At 40.3% G+C, this 22,369-nt stretch overlaps 1 protein-coding gene across 1 annotated transcript in view; it reads right to left on the reverse strand.

Annotated features, from left to right (window-relative positions):
* LOC120553325 (ankyrin repeat and BTB/POZ domain-containing protein BTBD11-A) overlaps positions 1 to 22,369 on the reverse strand; it is a 211,631-nt gene that overhangs the window by 6,831 nt on the left and 182,431 nt on the right. Inside the window, exons 4-9 of the mRNA XM_039791618.1 lie at positions 16,389 to 16,541; positions 14,828 to 14,993; positions 10,655 to 10,741; positions 7,469 to 7,570; positions 6,565 to 6,658; positions 2,690 to 2,825 (exon numbers count right to left, since the gene is read on the reverse strand). Coding sequence (XP_039647552.1) covers positions 2,690 to 2,825; positions 6,565 to 6,658; positions 7,469 to 7,570; positions 10,655 to 10,741; positions 14,828 to 14,993; positions 16,389 to 16,541 — 738 coding nt within the window. The remainder of the gene's footprint in view (positions 1 to 2,689; positions 2,826 to 6,564; positions 6,659 to 7,468; positions 7,571 to 10,654; positions 10,742 to 14,827; positions 14,994 to 16,388; positions 16,542 to 22,369) is intronic.

Raw genomic sequence — 22,369 nt, forward strand, 5'->3', positions numbered from 1 at the left:
CCGCAAAACCGCTAGCATGGCCTGGTGGCTCTTGTCAAATCGTAGGAAGAGAAGTTGTGAAGTGGATGATGATCACAGAGCGGAAAATTGTTCTAAATTAAGCATGCACGTCCTGTGTTAACTCCACATTAAGCCCATCCAGCTCTCTAGCTCTGATGACACTCAAAATATTCGCATGTACTTAATTAAGCATGATTGTGTACTCTGTTCTGTAGAGTCTAAATATATGAAGCTGAAACTGATTATCTCCTCTGAAAAGAACAGAAAGTAAAAAATGTTGCAAAATAACATTTGTTTCGGCAGATTTATTAGTACTGTTTGCAACATTGCAACGGAATGATGCAGCGTGTTAACGTACACGTGTGAACACATTCTGAGGATGCATCACTGCACCGTCTGCTTCAGTGAGGAGGGGCTCGTTTAGCTGCCAGGTCAAACACAACATCATATCCTGTTTTTGGGATTGTTTGATCACTGATGACAAGTCGTTGGGAGGCTCACTGCCGTCACTTTGAAGCTGTTTTATCTCCACTAACAGTCCCTTGGGTTTGAGTGTGCATCAATTGGTGAGCAGATTATTGCAGTCTTTTCTCTGGTTTAGTCCATGGATCAACACTTAATGGCCAAAAGTATGCAGACACCCAAACATTAAACCGTTATGTGATTGTTGATCATATCATTCCTTTACTATTGGCATTCATCTTATGCTTTAACAACCTCTGGATTTTGGAGCCTTGCTGCAGGGATTTGCTCCCATTCAGCCACAAAAGCGAGAGTGACGTCCAACGCTGATGTTGGGTGAGAAGGCCTGACTCATAGTGTCAGTTTCGTCTCAAAGGTATTGGGTGGGGTTGAGGCAGGGCTCTGTGCTGGCCAGTCAAGTTCCTCTACACCAAATTCTGAAAACCATTTCTTTATGGACCTGACTTTGTGCACAGGAACACTGTCATGTTGAAAGAGGAAAGGCTCGTCCACAAAATATTGTCACACAAACTTTGGCTTCAAGAATTCCTTTAACAAAACATTAACTCTGGTCCAGCTCAAACAATATGTCAACATACTTTTGGCCATATAATGTACATGAGGTCCATATGAGAAAATAGTTAAAGGAAATACATGTATTAACTGCCTTACTGAGGGTAAGATGAGAAGATCGATATTAGAAACAGCTCTGTGACATATTTAAGCCTAGCTTAGCACAGAGAATGGAAGCAGGGGCAAACAGATACAACAAAACTCCAAAGTCATATTTACACATATATTTTGTGCATTTAACATGTAAAACTAAAAATGTGAAATGTTAATTTCATGAGCAGTTAGATTACACATTGGAGCTTCTTAGTGACCAACAACAGCTGAACATCGTGGTTGCACTGAAGCCTTGTCCTCAGACTCCTCACCATGAAGTCGCTGGTTTTTGTATACCCAGGTCATTTTTGGATACATTGGTGGCTAGCTTACAAGATACAAAAACAAGTCTGGAGCAGTTTTTTGGTTGAGCTGTTCCCTGCATCTAGATTAATACTAACTTTGGTTAAACATGTCTTGGGCCAACCTCTCTACTAACAGCACAGAATAAAACAGATATCAATATTCTTGTCTATAAGACTACAAAAGTGTATTTTGCAAACAAACTTACTTAAGTAATGTACCTTTGCAATTTGGTGTGTAAGGTCCCTATCTTGCACCCGGCGCAGCGCGGCGCAAAGCCCGACGCAAGTGTCTTTGCTAAAGTCAATAGCGCAGAATTTCATTGTTATTTTAACAGCACATTAGTAAAATGCGCCTAGGCAGCACGCGCACACTATGCTTGTTACACACACACACAGGGAAGCGCAGTAGCACAGCAAAAAATTACAAATAACAATACTACGGTTCAAATCCGCCATCATAACAGCAATGCGCCAAGGTCCAAACGTGCCTGGCTTTTAAAGGGAATGGGAGATGACACTTTGATTGGTTTATTGCATGTTATGTCCAAAACACACCTATGAATCAATGAAGACACTAAGTACAAACCTTTTGAACCATGCGCCCGGACCCTTTTTTCCGCCGTCAAACCAGCAAAAGTGGATTTGGACATGCCCTAAACGCACCTGTGCCATGCGCTTCATGCCGTGTGCTTAGATCGTTAAAATAGGGCCCTCTATGTGTCTTAAGTCATATTTCTGAAAAAGTTTAAAACTGCATATAAAATGTAAAGTAAAAGCGTAACATTTGTAAATACTGCTAATTCTTCTTCTTTTTTGTCTTATGTTAAACTCTTACGGCCCACCATCTCACAACCAATCCTAATGCAGTTTGAACCTGCTCACAACACGCTGCAGCATGATCATCATACTATAATTGATTGTCTTAATAATGCTGCATTGTGTTGTTGGCTAATACTACTCCACTTCCTGACAGCTCTTCACTGCCCTGAATGTTAATGGGCTTTATCTTATTCAGCTGCAGGGAAATTATGTCAAACTGAAGCTGTAAGTGCTGCTGAATAGACTGCAGCGCTTATCGTCGCCTGCTGTCTGACAGGGAGACCCAGATAGCTGCCTCTCATACTGCAGGATTTTGTGAGAGGCAGATGGACCAGGGCACAGTGTGTAAATGGATCAATACTATGGTAATGGATCTATCTCTGCTGGCTGGCACTTGTGTGTGTGTGTGTCCCTGTTTGTGTGATTGCCTGTATTACCTGTGACCGTGTGCTGCTGCCAGGCTGTATGAGTTCATGTCTCCCAGCGGGGCAGAGGAGATGCCGTTTCGACACACGGTCCCGATCATGGGGTCGGCCCCTCTTTCCAAAAGCAAACTCACCAGCTCAAAGTTACCTAACCAGGATGAAACAGACGAATACAGCGTGAATACACCAAAATAAGGCTTACATTTGATGCTTTTAAACATCATCATCTATCGTCTATCGCCTAATGAGGTAACAAAAAGGTGACTGAGTCTATGATCTACTGATGGAAGCCCATGTATTTGCATTTGCAGTATTACAAACTGGGTGTTTGTGGTGACATTCCCAGGGAGAAATCACAAGATGCGCACATCTTGCGTTAGTGATGTGTTTTCCATTGGTCTGTCAGAGAGGGTAGGTAGAGCCTACGCAATAGACTAGCTCTTCAACTCATGTGTGTGTGAAGCAGCGTACTGTTATTTCCGGTCACTACTAGTGTTGTGAGCAAATGGTTCCAATGGCCGAACAAACAAAGAAAAGAGAGAAGCTTCACACAGTTTGGATCTCTGGGAAGTGAGATCCAACACACCTGCAATGATGTAATATATAATAACAATCTGAGCCTGTCAGTGGCAATAACAGCACTTTTAGTGGATGGAAATTGCCAAAGATGTTTTTTAAAGAATAATCACTTAGACACAAATACATGGAAAAATAGGGTTCAGGTTAAAATACACTGAAATATTAGGTATTTCCATTTAATATTACTTTATACTTCTACTCTACTACATTTCAGAGGGAAATGTACTTTTTACTCCACTGCATTTACCTGACAGCTTTAGTTACTGGTTACTTTGCCTACTACAACTTAAGAAGTTACCAGGTGCTGAAATGTAACTAAATACATTAACTTAGGTACAATTTTGACATCTTTGTACTTTACTTGAGTATTTGCGGTTTTTGCTACTTTATACTTCTACTTCCCTTCATTTGTTTGACACCTATAATTACTAGTTACTTTTTATATACTACTAATCTACCCAGTAGTATACAAAGTATCTAAAACTGGCTCCACATTGACGAGCTACTACAGCTGTGACCGTTTTTTTTTATGCTCTGCTGAGAACAAAACAACTCATAACTAATCCGGATACACTATGTGATACAGTATGGACACTGCTCATTTAAAATCAATTAATATCCTATTGCTTACTCGCTTACTTTGGTCATCTGCTTCAAAAACCCTACTTAGAAAACTTTAAGTAGCACAAAACAAAGCAGTCAGACTTGTTCTGACGTGCAATTCTAGGTCCAATGTTGTTAAAATGTGTGTTGAAAAAAGACTATTGGCCAATGTGCTTACTTTGTTGCAGTCTGTTATTCAAACTCAGACACCATCATTTATTTTTGATAGCATAACTTACAGTTCAGATATCCATACTTATTTAACAAGAGAAGCCAGTAGGGGGCAGATGACTTTACCTTTACCAAAATCCAATAACTTGAAAAAAACTTTCATTTATAGAACAAATTCTTTGTGGAATAAAATCCCAAGTAACATTCGTTTTATTACAGGAAAGGTATATTTTAAAAAGAAAGTCAAATCTTACCTTCATCTATATTATTTATCATGAGGTTTCTGATTGTGTGGGGAAAAAATATCTGATTTTCGTTTATCTCAATGTGAGCTACCTTAATGTTTGCCATGTAACATACTTTAATATATAACTTCGTTTTCAAGATATTTCTCTATTTGCTTGGTTTGTTATTGTTTTCATTTAATTTTAATTGTAATTTTTCTTCTTTGTTATTTAGTTTTGTAATCAGATATTGTGGTATTTAGTTTATTTTTATTTATCTTTTAATTTTCAGTATATGTTATGAAATGTTTTAATATTGTCCGATTAAATGTTGTTTTGGACCCCAGGAAGACTAGCTGGTCGTCTAGGCGTCAGCTAATGGTGATCCTTATAATAAAAAAAAAATACAAAATACAAAATACTCAGGCTTTTATACCCTTGTAAAGTTAATGTGACAGTAAAAAAGGAGTCACAGAATGAGAACCTGCATTAATTATTCTGTGCTCACGCATTGCTATTCATTAAATACATTTGCTCTGGGATTGTGGTCTTTATTTCATCTACATTATTTATTTTTTAATGAGCAGGATGTTAATAGTATTCATTATCTGTGGCCGTGTGTTTTGAATTACTCGTTACCGTGGCAACGCAGCTGCCTACACCTTCCTTGAGGTCACTCACTGTAACATGAAGATTCACTGCTGTGATGTCAACTTGTTATGTTTAGGGATGCACCGATGAAGGCATGTTGGATGGGTGAAATTAGAAAGCTAACGTTAGCTAACGAGCAGCAGCCGGCCGTTCAGTCGCTCTGCTCTCACTGTAGGGAGACAGCCCAGGAGAGGCTGTCTGGTTAACACAAGTTTTTAGCTGTGACTGTCCTTCCTTTGCCGTACCTGGGGTTGCTGCGTTTTGGCTGCTGTCTTTAGATTCCTTCATGCGCGGCTCGTATTCTTTCGGATGTTTCATGCGCAGATGTTTTCGGCAGAAACCGAACCCCGTCAAAAGGCCCAATATTCGGCCGAATCCAAACCTGAATTCGGTGCATCCCTAGTTATGTTTTTTTTAAGATTATTTTTCGGGGCTTTTCCCTTTATCAGATAGTGACAGTGGATAGACATGAAAGGGGGAGAGAGATAGGTGATGACACGCAGCAAAGGGCAGCAGGTCGGATTCAAACCCGCGCCGCTGCAAAGGACTCAGCCTACATGGGGCGCACGGTCTTACTGGGTGAGCTAGAGGCCACCCCATCCCTAGTTATGTTTGAATTAACTTTTAAACACTTTCATTGGGATTAATTAAAAAGGCAGCAGTGTAGTTATATATTATATAAATAATGAGTCAATCATTGGGCAAATATATGCCATTTATGCTAAATATATGCCTTTGTTGACAAGGGTTTGTTGAGAAGATTGATAGCACTTTTGTGTCTGAGCTGTGAGGGGCGCAATGTCTGCTCAGGTCTGTATGGTAGAAAATATGTGGTTGGAGCTAGCAGCTAGTTAGCTTAGCATTAAGACTGGAAAGAGATGAAAACAGCTAGTTTGTCTCTGTCCAAAGGTAACACAGTCTTCCTATCCGCACCTTTAAAGCTCACTTATTAACACGTTATATCTTATTTGTTTAACCCATACAAAAAAAGTGTAAAAACAACTATTTGTAGTATTACAAGAGTTTCCACTGGTTGCCTAGCAATCTCACAGTGAATACAGTACTTCTTCACTTTGTGCATGTTGAACACTAGTGTTTAAAAAGTGTTCATTTGTGAGCTTTAGAGCTGTTGGTAAGCACATTGGTGGCCTTTGAACCAAGCCAGGCTAGCTGTTTCCCTCCTGTCTCCGGTCTTTATGCTAAGCTAAGCTAACCAGCTGCTGGCTTTAGTTTATCATTTAATCAATCTTCTCTTCTAACTCAACATTCAGCAAGAAGGTGAACGTGCTTCCCCAAATGTCAAACCGTTCCTTTGGATGCACATTTGGTTCTGCTTTGACGGATAATTCGAGTCAGTTTAAAGCTCATTTTGATTGTATGAAACTGCAGGTTCTTTCATAAGTGGCTGCACAACTACACAACAACACAATCATGAGAAGCAGCATTTATAATTCACTGCATTCTTAAATCTCAGATAGTAATTGAAAGTGATGAAATAATTAGATGATTAAAAGCGGAGCGAGAATGCCTTCTGGTGAGCTTATAATCACGCATGTCATGAATAAACCTTTCAAGGCCGTATCAAGAGTAAGAATACAAAAGAAAACAAATATGAACGTGAAAGAGAAATCCATGTCTTTGCTGCCTGTATGCGATTACCTGCAGCAGAGGCCAGCTGAAGCGGGGTCTCCGTGTAGTTCTCCGCCCCATCCTGCAGGGCGCCCTCCACATTCGCTCTGTTATCCAGCAACAACTGTGGCGGGGATGGAGAGAGGAAGGGCAGGAGGGGAAAACAAAGAGTGGGGAGGAAGAAAACAGGTGAGGGGGGGGGGAGGGAGAGACAGCGTTACACTCAGGCTTTGCAAAAGGGAAAATCCTCAACTGTTGGAAAACTAAACCACCTTGTTTAGAGATTGTCCTAGCTCTGGACACACACTCCTATCTTCACTTCCTCATTAGCTTGTTATTGTTGGCGATGACTTGCCTGAGCTGAGAAAGAACAAATCAAAATGGTTTCTTTTTCTATCTCAAAAACACTCTGATTGCGTTGGTGCGGATTAATAATTGAAAAGAATCCTGAGGGCGATGCTGTTTATCAGGCTTTTAGCCAGTGTCAGCTCATACAATAACTACTGCAACACAATTTATTATATATTTAAAAAATGAACTAAACACTGAAATTTGGCATCCCTGAGGCTGTGTATCAGGCTGGCTGAGCTCTGCTCTGTTTAGTTTGCCTCCGGAGGTTTCTCCCTGCTGCTGTCGGACCAATCCTTAGATTCAGTTTTGGTGAAAACAGGGGGCTGGGTGACTCATATACACACATTAAGTGCCTACATTATTAAAAACATACTTAAGGTGGAGAGTTTGCCTTGATCAAATCCTCTCCATATAATTACTGCACAGACAGGATCAAGGAGGAGAAATAAAAACGACCAATGGCATTATTATTATTATTATTATTATTGTGATGCAGCATAATAATAATCATCATCATCATCATTATATCCTCATTTTGGTGCAAAGGTCAGGGCAAAGGGTTACAGGTCATAAACGTCACTACCTGCACGACAGGGATGTGTCCCTGTAACACGGCGAAAGTGAGTGGCGTCCCCTGGCGTGTTTCAGGATAAACTGAGGGGTGCTTGTTTACTGTGCTTGGCACCTGGGAAGTCATAGGTGAAGTTCAGGGAGAGAGATATATACAGCCATTAACATTCACAGCTCAGGGCGGGAGATGGGGGTGAAGGGAGGAGCGAGAAGCAGTATGCAGCAGGAGAAGTGTAAGCAAAGGAGGGCAGGGTGGCAGAGAGAGATTTTCCTCTTGAGTTTCACAGAAAATCGTGAGCAGCTTGACTTCTATTTCTCATCTCAATCCTCAGTCTTAAGAGTATATTTGCCTGGGCATGGCTCGCATGACCACCCTTTGTACTATCTGCCCAGCTCCATCTTTAAATAGTGTTTCATTTCAAAGGGGAATGAAACCAGAGAGAAAACACAACATTGGCAAAGACTACAAACGCTGTCGAGAAGGGTGGTGCTGACTCATGAACAAAGCGGCGTCAGAGTAAAATGAAACAGCCATACAGCCCCACTGTTGCTCTGTGATTTCTAAAGCGGCATTATCGCAGAATAAATTACAATAATTATTTCTAAATGTCGCCTGGAGCAGGCCTCTCTTTTTTTTCAAACAGACGTTTAATGTAATGTCACATTTCATTTGAGTCCTGATGCTAAACAACAGAGGGAATGTTAGGGTTTTTGTGTTCACAGAGATGATGAATTATTAATTAGGTTATAATATAAGGCAGTTTCAACAGAAACAGAGAGTGCATCATGACTCTGAGAGGTATTTAAACAAAACATTTAAAATGGTGAAATTTTCAATCAGCGTTATGCAACATCATCTGCTTTACTTAACTTATTAAAGGCCCAGTTCACCCAAATTATAATCAAGAATGTTAGGCGTATTTAGCCATGCAAAAGTTTTATATGGTGAGGTTTTGAGATTTCTGGGAATTCACTTTTTGTTGAAAATTTCTAATTCACAGTAATGTGTCACAACCCACAGAGCTCGCTCTGGACAGTTTATACCCGAACAATTTTCTCCCAAAGAAACAGTCCCCGTAAAACCTGTAGACAGTAAACTCTGGGGATTATCTAGGTCAGTGTTTTTCAACCTATCTAGCCAAGAATGTAAGGGGTTAACTTTTATCTATTAAGCTTGTTGAGAAAAGTCAGTGCTCTCCTTTTTTTAGTAACACACATCTAGGTAAGACATCTCCACTGCAAACCTGCTGCTCACTGTGATTGTTGCTCTCTGTCACAGTAAATACAAGAACATAAAAACAGCGACTGCGCGGCAGTAGTCTGCTATTCAGCAATAAGACAAAACAAAATTGAATTTATCTGGATTATACTTTAGTTACATAATTACGTGCATAGCCCACTGTAGCTCTACAGCACAAGGAAAATGAAAGAATGTAAACACAATTAGTGTTGGGAATATAATTAAAGCACCAGATGGCCTGATAATGTACTACACAACAGTAGTGCTGCTACGGCTTGCTTTAAGTTTAAATCCAGTAGATGAGACGGGTTTTGAGGAGTTCAACTAAAAACTTTTAGAGGCTTGAAGAAGTAGAAGTAACCTTAATTTCACAAGACAAAAATTGTGAAAAAAAACCAACATATTTTCATAGTCATACTCTTACCCCTTATACCCCTTTAATCATCCAGTTTGATAGCTTAGAAATCTAGCGGCAGCAAATGTAATTTGCAGCCAGGTGGTCTAGCAACTCTCCGTTGACTTGCGAGCTGGAAAAGCCAAACTCTAGCAGGGCCAATCACATCGTGTATAGAGTCGGTGGGCGGGCTTAACATAATGGCGGCAGAGTTCCGACGGTTCCGGGTGAATTCTCTGCTACTTGAAAACAAAGAATATGGTTGCTGCTGCTGGCAAAGAGCGGCCTTTCAAATCGGGTTTGGCTGCGACTCTGGAAGACTTGGAGTTCAGCTTTTCTTTGAGAAAAGAACAAAGAACGGCACTGAAGTCATTCTTAAAAAAGGAAGATGTGTTCAGAGTTTTGCCGACCGGATACGGCAAAAGTTTAATCTACCAACTAGCGTTGCTCTGCCTGGTTGTAGCGCTATCCTATTGCGTGAAGAGGGAATTTGAAAGACAACTGTTTATCCCGCCCCTCGGATTGAGCCCTGCCAATGGTTCTTAGACCCAACATCTGGATGTGGGTCTGGCTTGTCAGGCTACCAGTTTGACCCTTCAGATTGGCAGCCCTTGTGGGGTGACCCCCACGTTGGGGACAACTGATCTAGTTAAACCAGGACATTGTTTTTGGAAAGCAAATGTCTATTTACCTCCATTGTATTGGTGTGCTAGCTGAAATCACAGATAGCATAGACAACGTATCTCAAAAGCACTTAAAAAGATATGCATGGCCAGACTCCATTAGAAAAACATGAGAAAATATGTTGCTTGTAATTTGGGTGAACGAATGCTTTAAACATGCGTCAATCACAATTGATTGATAGATGAATTATACAGGTAGCGCTTTGCTTTAGAGTGAACATGCCTGCACTGAATACATGCATTAAACCAATGGAGCAATCACAACAATCAACAATGAGGTCACTATGGTGGAGGAGGGTCCATGAAGCATTTCTATTCCTAATTAGTCTTACTGCCAACTAAGATTCAAGCAGCTACAAACACACACATAGGAAGCACTGCAGAGACAAATAAACAATAAATAACAATAAAGCTTCACTGTTACTTTCCCTGTTCTTAGTTCAACACAAGTCTGTGGTAACAAGTTACACTAAGTGCACACACTTGTACAACAGTAATGCATTATTGATGCAGTTTAAAACAAACTGCTGCTGAATGTCTACAGTGTAAAATGGAATAACTGCCTGCACTGAGCGACTATCAATGGCTTATTATTCTATATCATTGTTATTGTGAAAAGTTTCCTCTTTTACTGCTTATTAGTGCACTTCATGTAATAAGCTTCCAGGAGAACAGACAGCATGCCGACAGCAGGTGAGACAGTGAAGACAGAAAGGTGGGGGGGGCGGGGGGGGGAATGAGGGGCGGAAGAGCAACACAAAGCGGGTTCATCGTTTTCACACAACAAATGTAAATGAACATTTTGGACAAAAAAACAACAACCAAAAATGTGGAATCAATGTGATATTTTAAACAGACCGATGGTGTCTCGTGACCACTGACCTCGCTGTTGATGTCGGCTCCGGCGTCGAGCAGCATCTGAACCATGGCCTCATCACCGCGTACAGGCGTACATGGGAGGGGGTTTCCCTGTGGGAGGGAGGGAGGAAGGAGGAGGAGGGATACAGGGTTCAGGCTGGGTTATTCATTTCTGTCACGTACTTTTGTAGAGAGGAAAGGTGACGAACCGTATTTCTTCCAGGAGATCTTTTTTTAGCCAATCACAAACTTAATCTACACGCTTTGGATTTGAACAGTACAGTAGTACCATCAAAATTGTGATTTCCAGGGAATTGGTTCAGTTCTAAACCATAGTTGCGAATGCACATACTTGTACTTTGCTTGTGTATTAAAATTTTAGGCGACGTTATACTTCTACTCCACTACAGTTGAAGGCACAATATGTAATTTTCTGCCGCTAGGGGTCTCTCAATCACAACAATAACAAAAGACGGAGTTTTGTGACGTTGTGAAATAGCGTGGGATCATGGGAGTTGTTGTCTTCACCATCGTTGCCGCCACTGCAGTTAGCTTCTCCTGGTTAGGATTCCTTCAGGAGGTTTTCCCAAGGAGCCGAATTATCCGCAGGGGTCTCCTCCTCTCCAAAACAAATGGACCCAGTGATTTAAACCAGTAAAAACTGAATTTCACGTTAAAAATCTGTTTCTCTGACGCTGTCACATGTAACAGTAATGGATGGTTACCTTAAATAAAATTACGGATTTCTCTGGGTCTGAACATTGTTAAAAACATTTGGGATAATGTAAGTACACAACTCACCAAAATATAAACATAGGTCTAGTCGTTTTTACATTGACATTTTAATGCAAAGAAGTTACATATTCTACCTTTAAGAGGCAAATATTGTACTCTACAAAATGTATTTGAAAGCTATTGTTACTAGTTATCTTACCAATTAACGTATAACCATCCCATAAAATGTGTTGCATTGTTATAGATGAAAATAAAATAGAAAAATAGTTACTTTCTTACATTAAGAGCGCATTAGAAAATGACCTTTTAATGAACAGTATGAACATGAGGAATGATTACAGCAATTTCCATGTGAGCACCTGACTATTGTTGTAAAACAGACTTGAAAATGTGTGAACTTATCCTTTAAACCAAACAAAAGCTCTGAAGCATCATCATACACTTTATTTGAGGTTATGAGTGGCAACAGTGCCCACAGTAGAAGATCTAGGATTGGATCATATATAGATCCAGGGTCAGTTTGCCATCATACAATAGTGTCATAGAAACAAACAACAACATGTTGACATGATCATACATTAAGAGTTCTCTAGTGTTAATGTGCATCCAGAGAGAGCTAAATTATTGTACAAATAGGATAATTATCCTACACATGGCAACACTGGCAGGTATAGAAAATAGTGTTTTAAAACTTCAATAACACATTTCCAAAGATGTTTTCTCAGTGAGGAAGGATGTTTGCTTTTTGTATGTTCTTTAATCCTGACTTGATTGGAGTACTCTTTTTTTTTTTTTTTTTAAGCATTCAACGCCCAAATAGTGTACTACTCGCCATGTTGATTCATTATCGTACCGAACAAACACCCACGATGCTTTGGTCATTTCTCTTAACTATACCATGAAAAATGGAGATGTCAGTGGGATCAGCAAAGCCATAAAGAGAATAGTGGTTCTATAAGGAGCTCACCAACAGCTGTGCTCGTTAGCTCTATAGAAAAAACAAACACAAAGTCATTTAGTGTCCAAGTCTTTCCTTAGGTAATGTTCTTTAAATCACATAAGGAACCTCTGAAGTGCCATACGTTCACGTTCACTGCTGGGCTACTAATGAGTCCCATGACTAAAGACTGCACTGACATATACTCAATATTCATATATTACATATAACTCATTGCCCATTTTCATCCCCATCAGTCAAGAGACATTCCCAGCAGTTTCATGGAGGGCCTAATTTACCAGACATAATCATAACTGCCTCAAAATAACCGTGTCTTTCCAACGAGAGCGACAGCATAGGTGGGCTGTGAAAATCCTAACATGCTAACATGTTATACAGTATCTCTACATGCCACCATATGCACACAGAGCACTCTCTGGAGCCTGACGCACCCACACACATTATGCTCTCCGAGCCTCATCTCTCCTGAAGCCTCATCTAAGTGTTATTGCAAAGAGAAAAATAACAAAAGAACTATATTAAACGCAGGTGGAGAGTTTTTCCCATTTATCAGACTATCTGGCCTAAAACAAAGCACACTCTAAAGTGGACAAGCGTCCATAAAACAGCCTTTAATCATATGTCTGATCTGGGCCATTATGTTCGACTCAGGCCTTTTATGACTCGCTCATAACACACCAAAGCACTTTATGTTGAAGACTGATATCCCTTTGTGGTGATTCATTCTTAAATATTTCCTGGACACCAATCTTTTTAATCAGCAGACAGCTAAAGGGCGATAGACGGCGGACCCTGATGATCATCGTGATGAGTTCAAATGTGTCTCAGCAGCGATGAAAGATGGCAACTTTTACTTTATAGCTCCTGCAATGCTGTCTGGTCCCCAGCAACATTTAGCTGTTTTTTCAAGTGAATAAAAAGCCTGTATGTCACTACAGCTTGTTATTTATGTGAGGAGTGAGGCAGAACAGTGTCAGTCAGTACAATTCTGTATAAGGACCTGTAAATACTGAAAACAAAGTAAGGTCTGCTCCAGTCAAATCATCTGACTAAATGTGATATGAATCAAACTGCCATGAGCTGGGGATAACAAGAAACCTGCATGTTTTCTAAAAAATATACATTTATGTTAAAAACAAAAATGGCTTTGTAGTATGTGTAGTGTATCTGACTGTAGACCTGCCAAGAGCTTCTTAAATTAACTTAACTAGGCACAGCTTTCTGACCACGGAAAATCAGATTGCACGATTAGCTTCCACTTAGCAGCGCAAGGAATGACCAATATCTCCATTGACTGGGGAAAGTAGAAAATCCCAAAAGACATTAACACTTGGATGCAGTAAGATTGAGATATCGAACCAGTCCAGGAAAAGTGTTGCAGTATCAGATGCAAATGGACCATTAGATCACTCCTTTCTGCTTCATTTTTTGGATAAACAGTAGGGTTATAATATACAGCTACTATCTGTGTTCATTTCACAAAAATATTTGTATTCACTGGAAGTTGTTGGAAATCATCGATACAGGTTCATTTTCAGCAACTATTTTAATATAAATCGATTAATCGTGAGTCATTTTTCATGCAAAGTTGCCAAACGATCATTGCTCACAGCATCTTAACTATGAGGATTTGCTGCTTTTATTGTCTTAGGTGGTAATGAATGAATTCATATTTTTTTATTATTGTGTCATGCATACAATACAATATGCCTCGCCCACATGGGCTTACAAGACACCATTACCTAGGACAAAGGACCAGATGCCAAAGTAACCACATACCCTAAACAAATAAACCTTCTAGTCTTTTTTGCCAAGCTTTAGAAACAAAAGTCGCCAACTTATAAATATTAAATTTAAACAACCACTCCAATTCGTCATCATCCAGTAATAAACAAACTATCTTTGGGTTTTGCAGTGTTGGCCGGACAAAAAAATTTAACGAGGTTTAGTAAAACGGTTAACTGGAAAATAATCAGCAGATTAATTGATAATTATTATACAGATTGTTTTTTGTTATGATTTCTAAATGGATTTATAGACGTTTATCTTTGATGATCATCAGAGATCCTGACACTACTGTAAAGTATGGGTTCAGCTGGTTGTTGTGGTGTCTGTGTTTCAGTGTGTCTTAGTAATAACTGAAAAGAAGTGATTTGTGTGGGGTGAAAATATTACAGCAAATATTCAGATGATGCCTATATCTGCGCATATCCGTATACTGTGTTTGTATTCCTATACCTAACAATCGTAAACACAGACACAAAGAAACCAAGATTCTCTTGTAAATAATGTGAATTTTGAAAAGTTGCATCATGGCATAAGAATTTAGCACATTGCATGACTCATAGGGAGCAGCCTGTGCTCAGTCTATGTGTGAACCGAGATGGATTGCCAGGTGTACTTGTTAGAAATTCATTGTGTTTAACTCTCTCCACTATCGCTGTGTAGGTGTGTGATGTTAATGCTGTATGTACATGTAGGAGTGTGTGTGTTAAGTGCCGGACCTGTTCGCTCATGCTGTTAATGCCATCGGGCCCCAGCAGGTTCACGGCCTGCTTGACCAGGTCCGTCCGTCCGCAGTTGAGCATCCTGAAGCCCAAATCCTGCAGGAACTTGGCCTCTGTGGAGGCGGCATCCAGCTTTCTCATGGCACAGAAACAATCCTCCGCTCTGCAGATGGAAACAGCAAATCCATTACTGTGATGAAGTGGGAGCTTATCTCAGAAATGGATTTTGAGATCTGTGGCTAAACACCTCTATTGCACACTGAAGGAAACTTAAAATGACAGCTACTCTGCTTTCCCCAACTTAAAATCTTGAATGTTATAAAATGAACTTGAACTTTACAAGTTTATTTCAAGTATTTCAAGCTGTGTGCATTCAAAGTCAATTCACTTTGCTTGGGTCTCTACTTTCTTCCCTTCCTAAAGTAGCTTTTCTCCAGGTAAGGCTTTTGCTGTGACTCATTATTGCTCATGCATGTCTCCCCTAAAGCCTCTTAATCCAAGCTGTGCACAGCTGTCCTTACCCACAGGGTCACAGAGGAACCGTTTCATGATGTTTGTCAAATTTTACTTGACAATTATACCTGACATATATAGCGAGATGTTAATTGACAATTCACACCTCTTAGTGTTTCAATCATTATTTCTCTGCAAGTATTTGAGATGCGATAAGACTTTTAACCCACTGACACCAACACGACGTCGCTAAGTGAGCTGCTGTGTGACAAATCTTGTGCACGGCTACGTGCCTGCTGTGGTGTGTTTGTGAAGGAGAGAAGAGAAAAGGGGGAGAGAGGGGGAAACAGGTGAGACAGAAACATGCAGAGAGAAGAGTTATCCCCAAGTCACGAAGCCAGCCGACTGGCTGCTGCTGTTCATGAAAGAGGGACTTCATTTCGTAACTGCCAAGTCTCATGAACACACTTTTAAGTTCGACATTGCAACAAGATTGCAGCCATGCTTGCAGCTCTGTGAGGCTGTACTTGAGCTAAATGCTAAAGTTACATGCTTATGTTTAGCAGATTTAATGTTAACCCCCCTAGTTTAGCATCTTAGCATGCTAACATTTGCTAATTAGTAATAAACACAAGTATAGCTCCTGCTATCAAAGTTATATAGGGACCGATCAATCAGTGCCAGGAAGTGGCAATTTACTGATGATACATTACAATACAAGATCCACACCAACCAACACTGTATTATACTTTAATTATACACATTTATAAGCATGCTTTTGTGCTGAATATAGCTTTGACTCAATCACTCTGTTTCTCTGTATGCCAGTGTGGATATCTGGCTTGCATGTTATAATTAGTTCCAGTCCAACAGAGTGCTTTATAGATTTATAGGAAAACACTTTTTTGGGGGAGAATCTATGCCCTGAGAGATTTCTGAGTTAAGCTACTGGGCTTATAGGCAAAATGTTAAGATGATTAAACACTTCCAGAAGCAAGAAGGACTCACTCCATCTTCACTCACTGAAGTTTAACTAAACCTGTGGGATTATTTCCGCCTTAAGAGCAGCTTGCTTGTTGCTTTGTCACAAGCATCACGTCCTTACTTTATTTGTCGTGGTTCACAGTCCACACCGGGGAGCAGCAGCCTGGCGGCCTGCCTCACGTCATCGCTGTCCACAGAGAAGCTTCGTCGATGCTCGGTGTGGGCGACAGCCACCCGGATCCACTCCATCAGCGGAGGCAGTACCAGGAACGGCCTGCATCAAATAGGCAAATCATATCCGATTTGTTGAAACTTAAAGGAATGTGACATGCCCTTATCCACATGCAATAAGGATTCAAATAATTCAAAAATAACTTACCAATGTACTCTTTAAGTAAGATGAGGTTTTAAAAAAAAATACTTTAAAAAGCCCTGAAAGTTTATAATTTTCATTGATTTCTTACCAAAGTTAGAAGAGTTTGGGTTATTTTACATGACAGATTTCTTTTGCTTTTGTCTTTTCTCTGTGCTCTTTTGCTGGGCCTTGACCAACTGCCACTTTGCTCGTTTGAAAGCCATGATGTCTCTCTCTCATGGGTGGGCCAAATTCTCTGGGCGGGCAAAGCAGAGAAAGGGGAGGTAACCTTGCTCCTTATGACCTCATAAGGAGAAGATTCCAGATCGGCCCATCTGAGCTTTCATTTTCTCAAAGGCAGAGCAGGATACCCAGGGCTCGGTTTACACCTATCGCCATTTCTAGCCACTGGGGGACCATAGACAGGCTGGGGGAACTCATATTAATGTTAAAAAAAAACTCATAAAGTGAAATTTTCATGCCATGGGACCTTTAAGATTTTTTTTTTTTACCTTGATTGTCACCACGAATGTAATGTTTTGGAGAAATACTTATGATTTGAGTTTTCAGGGGCTTTAACCTACTAAACTTATGCTATAGCATGTGTGATGCTGTGCAAACAGTAGGTCATTATACAACATGAAAAGGTGTTTTATATTAAAATAAACATAACAATTTAAATTATATGCAATATGAAGAACACATTAATGCAAATTGTGTATAATATAATAATTGTGCACACAAAAAAGATCTGAAGAAGGCTATAAAAGAGAAAAAAAGTCCAGTCAGTTACATTTACCAATGCAGATACACAGAATGTTAAATGCCATATTATTATATATAGTATCATGACTAATGTGACATGTGTATGCCAAGATTAATATATTATACGTAATCCTTTGAAACACATTGCTGCTTTATTCACCTTTCAAATAAAATCACTTAATAGAGATTCTGGTCCAACACTGATAGCACACAAACTTTCTAATTAAAGATTCCTTTACAGATAACTGTGAAGGCAGCCACACTAAATCAATATTCATAATGTATAACTCAGCTAGTCCAGAACAGAAAGAGATCTAGATGCTGCAACCTCCCTAAATGCTGTTATTACATTCTTTAATCAAAATCGGTAATGGGTCTTGGCTGGCTGACATGTTCATATATCATCATTTTTTTTTTTCAGGACCTGTGTGTGTGTGTGTGTGTGTGTGTGTGGCGTGCGTGTATAGTCTCTAATCACATAACCTGTAAATCACCTAATCTCTCTTTCTCTCATACACTCTCTTATGTTTTTCTGTCTGCTGTGTATCTTTTCCCCTCACAGTGCAACTGCAGCAACATGCAGATAAGTTATTCATCAGGCATTAAACCCCTTTAGATCACGAACACAAGCAGAATGAGCTGTTTATAACACACACATTAAAGATATAATTTGAGGAAAATAAAGTTAATCGCTTTCTTCCTGAGAGTTATACGAAATGAAACTTTATTGTTTCCCTGGACTTGATGGAGTTCATAGATCTACATTATTGCTACGAGTCCATCTGCTGGCAGTGTGCCTTCACTATATCCTCCTCATTCATAATAATTATCCTTTCATAAAAGTGGTCCTTTTCTCTACTTTGTATTAGTGAACTAATGACAAACAGGACAGCCTTGGTACATGTGGCTTATATGGGCCCTTAGAGCTGGTCATTGGTAGATCAAGACACGTTGGAAAAAAATTGCTTTCACTAGCTTCTCATTTAGCAGATAATAAAATAATAATTTTTCCCATTTGTATTTAACCATCATGACTATGCCACTTTTATGAACTCAATTAAGTACTTTTAGCAACAAATGTACTTATTGTACAAGAAACATTAATTATGACAGAGTTGGGAATAATCCTGACTCACCAGATCTCAGTTTAGATGATAAGACAGATTTTCCTTTCAGGCTTTTAGAACCATGAAGCAGTCTCAGATGCACATTAGAAAACCTTAAAGTGCCCATATTATGAAAAAATCACTTTTTCTGGGATTTGGGGTGTTCTTTTGTGTCTCTGGTGCTTCCACACACATACAAACTTTGAAAAAAATCCATCCATGCTGTTTTGAGTGAGATACAGTTTCTGAATGTGTCCTGCTTTCAGTCTCCTAGTGAGCTGTTCAAAATCGGCTCGGACTGTGACGTCACAGTCCGAAATGAGCTGGCTAACCACAACCGTTAGCTCGTTAGCATGCTAACCGTTAGCATTAGCATGCTAACGCTAGCATGCTACGTCGTTCTCAATAGCAAAGCACTGCTACAACACACACAAGTTCACCATAATCTACAAAAGAACTACTTCCATGTGCGCCCTCATTTAGAAGTCTCCCAGCTAATCCTGCCTTGTAACTGACCAAAGTTGGAGAAACAGGCTTTCTTTTACTGTCTCTAGAGTTAGCTAGCTGACATGATCTACATCTGAACTACTGAGCATGTGCGAGTGCAATCAAAGATAGTACAGAAGAAGAAGATGAAAAGAGGTCTCACTCTGTAGCTAAAACAGAAACCAGGTGAAAAGAGGATCTGCAGCAGTGAGAGAGAGCTGTGCAGTACAACAAAAACATGGTGTTTTTTGAAAATTAAACCATGTAAACATATTCTGGTACAACCTTAAAATACAGTTATGAACCTGAAAATGAGCATAATATGGGCGCTTTAAAACAAATGGGCTTATTTTATGTGATAGTCAGTTAAATTATATTATGAATCCATCAGCAAAGGTCCCCGAAGAGCTTTATTCCCTCATGACCCTCTGGCAACCATCATTTCTCAAAAGAATGATTCAAACAGAAGCACGTACCCAGCTGAGAGAAATCATTTGGGACTGTTATGTTTACCATGTATGCAGCTGCCTGGTCCTTCTTTAATTTAGCTGTGAGCACATGTTTAGTTAAAGCAGCAGCTTTTAGATATTGACACACCGTGTTTGACTAGTCTACATTTTGTGTGAATCAGTTTCTCATTCCGAAACCAAAGCTATCCTTGTCTTTACACCTACAGTCTGCCAGGAATTTGAACTCTGGCAAGGGTTTTTAAAAAAAGCAAGGTCTCTGCTGCTGTTTAGATGGCTGAGTAATGTGATTATTCAGACCTCCTCCCTTTTCCCTCTGATGTTTGCTTCCCCCGAAAGACATATCGACTGTTCTAGGTTTGCAAAAGAGGGAGGCCCAGTCTAGAACGAAAACAGTGACGGTAATGTTATCCATCAATACAGACAGCAGGACTACACACTGGATATACTGTATCATGAACCATAATCTACTGCAGCTCTGTTATTATTTTAAATTCCTTTAGATTTTCTTACAAGCTTCAAAAATTTGGAGCGATAAATCAATTTTGCTCTCCTTATTTAACGTCGGGTAAAAGGTGTAAAAGTAATTTCAATGATTTTTCACCTTACAAATACTTACCTGAAGCTTCAACTAAACAACCCAAGAAGGGTTCCTCTCATTTAAACATATTCTCCCTCCCTCCCATCCCAGCGTGTTATATAGGCTCTTTCTACTTGTCTTCAACCTTTCAGCAGAATGCTAAATAGAGAATTTTCTCTCTGGGGACCCGAGAGCCTGCTGACATGTCACTCCGCCTGACATTCCTTATGCTCCCTCAGGGTTGTCAGGAGAGAGTTTTATCTCCACAGAGTGGAAGAAAGATGTTGGGAAATCTGTCCATCCGTCCATCCAAGTGAAGGCCCTCTGGTTCCCATCAATCTGCTCAATGCCTAGGGAAGTGTCTGCGCTGACCAGCCCACGCAGCATCTTACATCAGGATCACTTGTGGGGTGAAAAACTTGTGCAAAAAAGTAGGAATGTCTGTACTAACCTTTTAGACCAATTGAAAACATTCTAGCTCTGGTGTGCCACTAACTGACAGAGGCAATATGGTTGAAAGGATATATGTGTCTACCTATCAAGACAGAGATCTTTTACAGTGTGTGAGGTTTGCCAGAAATGTGGGACTTTTTTGGAGATTGGATTTCAACTTACACAAACATTTCTCAGAGATAAAAATCATCATACTGCTTGATTAAAGCTTGATGAGTGGAGGCAAAGGACAACATATCATAGTATACAAGTTAACCAATTGACAAAATGTAATGACAATATATTTATATTATATATTTTCAAAATAGCTTTATTTTTGGCTCTTTGGGACAGTTAAATGCTTGCTGAGGCTTGTGCCATTCTCCAAATGCGGCAAAGAAAGGCTGCTTTCTGTTGCCTAAATTGATCCTTTGTGCACAGGTAAGTTGTTTAAAAAAGTTCAGGTGATCCTTGACAACTGGTAGAGTACGGACATATCACGTGACTGTGTCATATTTACCAGATATTTGTGTCTGGGTGGTCAGAGTTACTGGTGAATCTGGTAAATCGCTTAAAATATGCCAATAAAAAAGCTACTTCAGTGTCATATGGTAGCCAGACATAGTATAAAAGCCATTGTGTTACAGCTGTGTCCCTACCCTAAGGAGATTCCCTAGTGTTCCCCTTCCCTGTGCTCCTGTCTCTCTCTCTCTCTCTCTCTCTCTCTCTCTCTCTCTCTCTCTCTCCTCTCTCTCTCTCAGTTTATGTTGTGTTTGTGTTGGCGGTGTCTCCCTTCCTCATTCTCCTGGCTCCTCACTGGGCTCATTCTGTACACCTGTTTGCAATCAGCTCATCACCTCTCCCAAGCTGTGTTTGAAACCGTTACCTATCACGGAAATAGTGCACCATTTTGTAGTGATGTTCGAATTCTCCACGGTTAATTTCATTCACTATATAGTCCACTATAAAATACCCACAATGCACAGCTAATTTGAGCGTACATACGATGTACCCAGGGCTTGACATTAGCACCCGCCAACCTGCCAACCCGCCAAATGAGGGTAGATTTCGGGAGTGGCGGGTAATAGAGTCACTCTCACTAGCCGCTTTGGCAGGTGGCATGCCATTATATTGTAACACTGGTGGCTGGAGTACTGTGCCACTGTGCTGCCGCCCGACAGGGGAACACAGCTGTGACCCAGTGTGCAGCGGCAGCCCACGGCTGGAGTACGGTGGCCCGTACGGCACATCAGACCAGCAAGCCACGGCGATTCCTTAAAATATCCCACAGAGCTCCAATCAGCGTGCACACGCAACATGGCAAGCTGAGGCAACAATTGTATAGGTCATAGACTGTATAGGTATAGGTTTGTAGAAGAAGTACAGAGAGAGTGCACTCAGCTTCCCGTCACCGAGGGCACGTGCCGGTTGCTATGTCATTTTCCACAAAATAGCGGCTAGTGAAAATGCTGAGTGGCTAGTAGCTTTGGAAAACCACTAACCACAGTGGCTGGTAAGCAAAAAAGTTAATGTCAAGCCCTGGATGTACCTTACATTTAACTCCCATATACCACAATGCAGCACGGTCGTGTTTTCCCGGAGGAGAAGAAGAAGCAGAAGTAACTGCGAAAACTGAAAAGGAAAAATGGAACGGGCTTTCGTTTCTAAACAGTGGCAATGTAACATGCAAAATATATACAACCTTTTACTCTCCTCCTGAGTGCTCGGTTTGTTTCAGAGACGTATTAGAAGTATTTTTGTTTTGGTTTGTTTACGTGATGCTGGGAGCGCCCGCCTACGTCACACACATAAGCGGCGCATCTACGGACGCAAGTCACGTGTTGTGTTTTCAGTGTAGTGTCCGAAATCTCGTTTGGTCATTCCCTATATAGTTCACTATTTAATAAACTC

Source organism: Perca fluviatilis, chromosome 23, assembly GCF_010015445.1.
Source record: "Perca fluviatilis chromosome 23, GENO_Pfluv_1.0, whole genome shotgun sequence".
In the NCBI taxonomy this organism is placed as follows: domain Eukaryota; kingdom Metazoa; phylum Chordata; class Actinopteri; order Perciformes; family Percidae; genus Perca; species Perca fluviatilis.